Here is a 7,272-nt window from a genome sequence, read left to right on the forward strand (position 1 = left end):
GATTAAAGAGAAATACATTTTTTGATTTTGGTCCCCTCCCGCGACCCCGGAAGGGACGAAGCGGTCAAGAAAATGGATGGATGCATTTTGGCCCCATGACTCTATTACTGTAACTATTGAATTGACCTTTGACCCATTTCGACCATGATAATCTATTCGCTGTTTCTATCATCCAGATATTTTCTCCCCTGTGACACGTCCATCCTCTGACTTTTATTTTTTCTGTCATGTTTTCTTTTTATGAAGCACTTTTATGGTTAGTTCATTGGTTTTATTGGTCCCTAAAAACATTAACTAATATTTGCAAACTTTCATTTGTAAATGTGATCTTAAATCTGTTTGACATTATTGTTTGAAAAGTGACTAAAATAATAATTTGGATTTAGCCAAACTTGAGGAACTTTTACCAAAAACTGGAAGGTTTTGTAAGGCCGCTGAGACAATTTGTTGTCCTTTCTGTGATGAAACTGCTCGCCTGAGCTGTAAAAGGAAGAGTTTATCTGCTCCTGAACGAGCCCACATGGGCCGGCGATTATCCACGACAGCATCCAGACCGCACTGCGTTTATGACGGCTTTCATTTTTACTATTCATTCTCTTTTATCACTGCTGAGGCGAGCTGCAGAAAATAAATGCAGAATTTCCTTTTTTTTTTTTTTTTTTAACAGAGACACAGAGGCTCTCCCGCTGAAAAGCCGACCCACAGGCCCACCACAGCACGTCATCTTACTTCTGCTCCAGCAAGGTGACGGGAAGTGTCCGGGTGGAGAGCTGCAGCCACACTGCATCTGCCGCACAGCAAAACAACAACAAATAAAACCAGGAAAAGGACTTTCATCTGCACTTTCATGCGGAAAACAAGAATGAGGTCAGGAGCTGTTAAATTAGCAATCAGTGGGTGGATGGAGCAGCCTGCAGCCGCATCCCTCCATCATCAGTCAAATATTCTTCATATAATCCCTGAAGGGTAAAGCGGGGCAAAAAAGAATGTTTTTTATTTATTATCATGTAAATACATTCAACTGTAGATGAACTGAAAAAGCGTCATTTTTCTGCAGCCCTTGGATGATCTTCCTCTCAGAAAACTAAAAACTCATCTGCTCACTGTTTCATTTGTTCAGCCTCTAATGAATCAGAAAAAAATGTAAAACAACAAATAGTCAATCCATACAACGTGGTTCCCATTTTTACACTTTCAAATCAGAACTACTTGATTTAGATAAGAGGTATAAAGTATGAAAACTGGATTTGTCTGATAATTTGGCCTGTCAGCTCCGTCTTTGTGCATCATTCGGAGTTTTGAGAGCTAAAAAGCAGGCCTGGCGATAACAGAGCTCAGAATTTCCTTCGGTGTTTGTATTAAAGCTTAACAGCCGCTTTGCATAAATTCAGGCTTCAAAAAGTAACTTTATGTCAGCTCAGTGCTGTGCTCGTGCACAGCTCAAAGCCTAATATTTCAATGTGAATTATAAATGAAAATGCTAAATATGAAAATAAATCGGAGGGAAACCGACTCATGAAAAAGTACCTGGTAAAAGAAATTGAGAGAGAAAATGTCTGTGAGTGTCTAAAAAACTCCCCCTCAATTATTAATTATTCAGTCATGAATTCATTTGTTAGAACATAATCACCATCTTAATCACACTTTCTTAATCACACTTTTAAAAACATTTTTAAGGGCAAAATGCTCTGCAATTTAAACCATTTAGTCACAGATTTGCAATCAAATCTCTCAATTTAAATTCAGAATTAATCAGATTATTAAAATGTCTCATTTTATTGTTCTTGCACCTGATCTCTGCAAGTTCTCTTTGATTTCATGAATGACAATAACGGCTGCACCTCTCAGGCTCTTATTTTGAAATGCTTTATTAAGCCGTTTTACTTCAGGATAAAGTCAGTTTTACATCATTTCATTTGGGAAAAAGTGAAAAATTATTTTCTGCAAAATGGTAAAATATGCAGAAACAATTCAATACTTGATGGGTTAGGGTTAAAAGCAACTTTCTGAGTAATTATTGTGAAATTATGATGAACTCTTTTCTTTTCTTAAGCATTTCCGCTTTAAATAAACGGTGAAAAGAGCAGAGCTGCTGTGGGAAAATACTCAAACTGCTTTTCTTACCTTGATTGGAGAAGATGATGATGAAGAGCCTTCGTCAGAAGAGTAACAATGTTCACTTTGTCCCCCGGCCAACTTCAAGTCTGGGAGGACTGAAGGATGGATGGGCCGAATCTTAAACCCTCTATCTCATCTACCCCCCACTCACCACCACCACCACACACAGATACCCTTTTGCCCCCCCGCTCTCTGTCTCTCTCCAGACTGAGAATTAAAGGACCAAATCCAGGATGAAAATTGAACTCTAAATGATGTCTGCCATTTCTTAAAGAGACAAAAAACTAACTAACTAACTAACAAATAAACAAACACTTAGACATCACATTTTGGCTTATGTTACCACAGCGTTTAACTGGTCCCTTGTGACCGTACAGGTAGAGGGTTAGCTCAAATATTAGCTCGGATCCATTGACTGTAACACCGTATAAGTCTATGCTAGGATCTAAAGAGGTTAAAGAAATGACATGTTTCTACAAAAAAAGCAAAATTCAAACAAAAAAAACCAAAAATGATCAAGGAAGTTACACTTTAAATAGATATCTGATGTATTTTGAAGAAAACTATTATTATTTTCAAAGAATGATTAAATATATTCATCTCCTATTTCCTTTTAATGAATAAAAAAAACCTTGAAAACGAGATGAGCACCATCTCAAGAGGGCTGATATTTAAAAAACTAACTAACTTGTAAATTAAATAAACAAATCAACATATTCAAACAAATAAACAAACAAACAATAACTACAAAAACAAATATTTTAAGACTAAGAAACAAATAAACAAACTAACTACATAAATAAACATCAAACCAAAAATATCATTTAACTAACTAACTAACTAACTAACTAACTAACTAACTAACTAACTAACTAACTAACTAACCATAAAAAACATCAAACCAAACATATCACTAACTAACGAACGAACAAACGAACGGACGGACGGACGGACGGACGGACGGACTGACTGACTGACTGACTGACTGACTGACTGACTGACTGACTGACTGACTGACTGACTGACTGACTGACTGACTAACTAACTAACTAACTAACTAAAACTAAAACCAAACATATCAATAACTAACTAGCTAACTAGCTAGCTAACTAGCTAACTAACTAGCTAACCAACTAACTAACCAACTAACTAACTAACTAACTAACTAACTAACTGTCAAACAAACAAAAAACATAACAAAACAAAACAAAAAAGCGAACAAACACAAACAAACAAACAGAAAGCAAAACAAAACAAACAAGCCAAGAACTAACTAAAGAAATAAACATTTAACAACAAATACCATTAAACTAACAAACAGAACAAACAAACAAACAAAACCAAACAAACAAATTAACTAATTACAGAAATAAACATTTATTAACAAATACAATTTAGCTAACTAACAAACAAACAAGCAAGCAAACAAGCAACAAAAAACAACAAACAAACAAACTAACTAACTGCAGAAATAAACCTTTAATAAAAAATAACATTTAACCAACTAACTATCTAACTAAATAACTAAATAAACATCTAATAACAAATACAATTTAACTAACTAACTGACTATCTAAGTACAGAAATAAACATCTAATAACAAATATTATTTATTTAACTAACTAACTTATTAACTACATAAATAAACATCAAATAACAAATACAATTTCACTAACAAACTGACTAACTAAAATTAACGAGTAAATAAAAACTCCAAGAGGTTTACTATTATATTCAATTGTTTTTCTACATTTAGGATAATTGGTTCTAACATATAAAACTAATTTAAGGTATGTACAAAAACTTAGCTGTCATAACTGAATCTGTGCTGATAAATGTATATATCTTTTGGGTTTTGTTCAAGAAAGAACAGCTGATTTCCCTGCAGGTGAAGTTGTGCTTCTGGATGAAGGAAATAACCCTTTTTATCGGTGAGGAACTGAAGAGTTCCTCCCTGTTAAATTAAACATTGAAGTGAACTCTGGAGTTCACCAGTCACTTCCCAACAGCTGCTTTACACTCAGCGCTGCTGACTCTGGTCAAGGTTAGCGGGCCGCTCCATCGTCTGCTGCAGGAGGACGGAGCCGGTGACATGTTTTGGTGAGGTTAATAACCTACAAGTGCTCCCTCGGGCCTCCACACAACGTCTTTGTTCTGAGAGGAGAACCGGCAGAGTTCAGCTCTGGGAACTCAGAACAGCATTTTTGGTCAGAACTTTTATCTGTCAAGACAGAAAATGAAAGAAAAGAGGACACATCTGAAACTGAGACATTCATGTCATTGGTAACATTTTAGTTGAATTATTAAAAATTGTTATTTTTATTGAAATTAACTCAGATAAACTTTCAAATTATTAAACCTAAAAGTTGGTTAACAAGACTTAATAAAGACTTAAGAAAGATAAAAATAAGCTTTTCTAAATCAGGGAAATTACACGGATTTGTCAAATTTGATCCTGAAACTATTGTAATGATCAGATTGAAGACATAAAAAATGCTCTTTGGTTTCAAATTAGAAAGTCAAATCAGATTTGACAAAATAAGCCATTCAGGTTGTTGTTCCTTAACCATTTTTGTAGAACATTTTATCATTAGGTGTTATTTTTATGCTGGAAACCAATCAAATGACAGTAAATAACAAAGAAATTCTGTTGTACAAAGATATATATTTTTTGCATTTTGAATTAGTTAATGTGGGAGAACAGTTTAATCTTTGAAGATTTGAGAAAGTTTCTTAACACAACCTGGATGTTTGTCTCATTTTAAACATGTTAACTAAAAGCCAAAAAATCAAAGCTTCAAAGTTTTATTATTCTAAAAGAAAAAAATGACAATGGGAGTCCAAACAAATGTGTTTTCCAATTAAATTAGGCGAGAAGAACGCAATAAATTAATCCCACATTACTTAACCCAAACAAAGTGTTGGGCGGCTGCTGGATTATCCATGATTTAGTTTGGCCCTGCAGCTGAGAGGAGATGTAAAGAGAAGCTCTCATCAGCAATCCACTTAGGCTTCTTATGATGCACATGCATCCCCGCGCACAAACACACTCACACACACTTATCGCCCCTCAGATGTGGTAACTGACACCGGAGGCTTTTAATTCCAGTGTAAATACAAATACTCTCCCAGACAGTTATCAATTATGCATGCCACTAATTGAGTTAAATGTTCTGCTTTTAGCAGCCCAGGGACCTTGAGTCACAAAGAGAGCCTGAAACCAAATCCACAAAAACGCACACACGTGTGCACGTATGTATTCGTGAAGATATTACTAAAAGTGGAACTTCAAAAGAGCAGAGCAGTAATGAAGTCAGGAACAAGTGACGGCTTTCTATTCGCCTATGTTAAAGTTGGAGCAATTGTTGCTTAAACCACCGCCTGCCACATGTTGCAGCATTATTTTTAAGTGTTCCAGTGGTCTTTTAATTATGATGATGCAGATTTTAGCCAAAATCATTAAAAAACATTGCTTTCTAGGACCTAGTTTCTGCAGCTCATCCAGTTTTGATCCAGATTCCAGCTCAGACGAGGAAAACAAAGTCGTTCATGAACCTATTTGTCAAAAATTGCAGCGTGAGAATGGAGCAGGGAACAGTGCACATTGTCCTACAGTATGGTTTATGAATTTCACACATTTTTGTAGTTTTGAATATTTTTTCTTTCTCCGTTTACTCTTGATAATTTATGCGGGTTTTCTCCTTCAGAATCTGACGGAATTATCGTGTTAGCGATTAAAAAGTTATAATATGTCAAAGATTTTGAGAATGACCTCAGAGTTGTGGGCGGGACTATTGGCCTCCACTGATATCCCATCCTCTCTTTGTTAACACTCTCTCCCGCTGGCGTACAGCCCCTCACAACCTCAAGAACACGTCAAAAGAACCAAAACATGATTTTGATCGAAGTGGTTTTACTAGAATAATATGAGATTATTCAAGTTAAAGTTGTTTAATTTAAAATTTGAAATAATGACTTGTGTTTTAATGTTTTACATTTGAGCACAACTCCAAGAAACTATTAAAATAGGATTTATTTTGTGTTTTGAGTCTAAAACATGTTCAAATGAAAAAAAAAAGTTTTAGGTTAGCATTGTTTTTCTTTGCTGTTTTTGGTGCAGTCAGATGTTTAAACTTCTGCTTGTTTTTTGCTCCCGCTCTTCATCGGCTGACCCTGTTCTGTAAACGTGTTTGACGCCGGCGCCGAAGTGAAGGATGAGCCTGCAAACCCACAGTTCCATGGCAACCGGGCGAGTTGTATCAGATGATGAAGAATGCGCGCGATACCGCTGAAAGCTCTGCAGTGTTTCACGCCTCTGACGGTTTGATGAGGCGAGGCCGGGTGAAAATATCCTATTTTGAAAAAAATAAAAAAGCACCACTCTCGCCCAAGCACAGAAGATAAAATTGGTCCCAATAGAGATGGAGAAAAAAATAAACAGGGCTGATGCTGAAACGTATATTAAGACACACACACCAAAGGAAGAGGCTTTGAGGTATGAATAAAAGCTGACAGTTTGGAAATTGAGCTTTGGATCTGATAAAGCCGCACGGGCAGCATCCAGAACCAAATGACAGAAAGAGATATTTAAAGGAGGAGCTGCACATCAAACCCAGCAGCATCGTCACGGCAACATTACTGGAAACTTGTAATATGAAAACAGAGATGTTAAGGGAAAAAAAGCCTTTCTTCGCCTCTCATCTCTGCTTGTGATATTAACTCCGTCCATCAGCCGCTGAAGACGAGCAGGAAGGAACAGAACAAATATCACGATGAAGGAATTCAGCCGGAGTCTAATAAGACCCCGCGCCCTCAGGGGCAATTTAGGTAACAGCTCACAAAAACAGGCCTTGTTTTCCTCAGAGGGTGTCATCCTTTTCCCTCTCTCCTCCACCTCAGCCACGGCATTATCCCTGATCTGTGTGGACGGAGGATGAGGAGGATGAGAGACTGGAAGATGGTGAAGGAGAGGGGGGGTTAAGTCTAAATTTGATCCGCGCTAAAAGGACTGTTTGTTTTACAGCTGATGACCCCAGAGTTTAATCTGGCGCTGAGCCGCCCGCTCAATCTCTTCTCCTTCATCTCCCCTCATCCTTTCTCACTCCTCCAGTCGCCTCATCCTCCTGTGGCCGGTTAACCCCCCCCCCCCCCCCC

The 7,272-nt window shown here is 37.1% G+C and overlaps 2 protein-coding genes across 3 annotated transcripts in view; both read right to left on the reverse strand.

Moving 5' to 3' along the window:
- LOC112150658 (ETS domain-containing transcription factor ERF-like) overlaps positions 1 to 2,861 on the reverse strand; it is a 14,926-nt gene extending 12,065 nt beyond the window's left edge. For both annotated transcript variants that reach the window (XM_024279116.2, XM_024279107.2), the window contains exons 1-2: positions 2,125 to 2,861; positions 730 to 787 (exon numbers count right to left, since the gene is read on the reverse strand). In XM_024279116.2, the coding sequence (XP_024134884.1) occupies positions 730 to 787 (58 nt within the window). In that variant the 5' untranslated portion in view covers positions 2,125 to 2,861. The remainder of the gene's footprint in view (positions 1 to 729; positions 788 to 2,124) is intronic.
- Positions 2,862 to 3,821: 960 nt separating this feature from the next.
- The window catches only part of pip4p1a (phosphatidylinositol-4,5-bisphosphate 4-phosphatase 1a), a 31,216-nt gene continuing 27,765 nt past the window's right edge, over positions 3,822 to 7,272 (reverse strand). The window contains exon 7 of the mRNA XM_036216385.1: positions 3,822 to 4,339. Within this exon, the coding sequence (XP_036072278.1) occupies positions 4,295 to 4,339 (45 nt within the window). The 3' untranslated portion in view covers positions 3,822 to 4,294. The remainder of the gene's footprint in view (positions 4,340 to 7,272) is intronic.

The sequence above is a fragment of the Oryzias melastigma genome, linkage group LG17, assembly GCF_002922805.2.
Source record: "Oryzias melastigma strain HK-1 linkage group LG17, ASM292280v2, whole genome shotgun sequence".
NCBI lineage: Eukaryota > Metazoa > Chordata > Actinopteri > Beloniformes > Adrianichthyidae > Oryzias > Oryzias melastigma.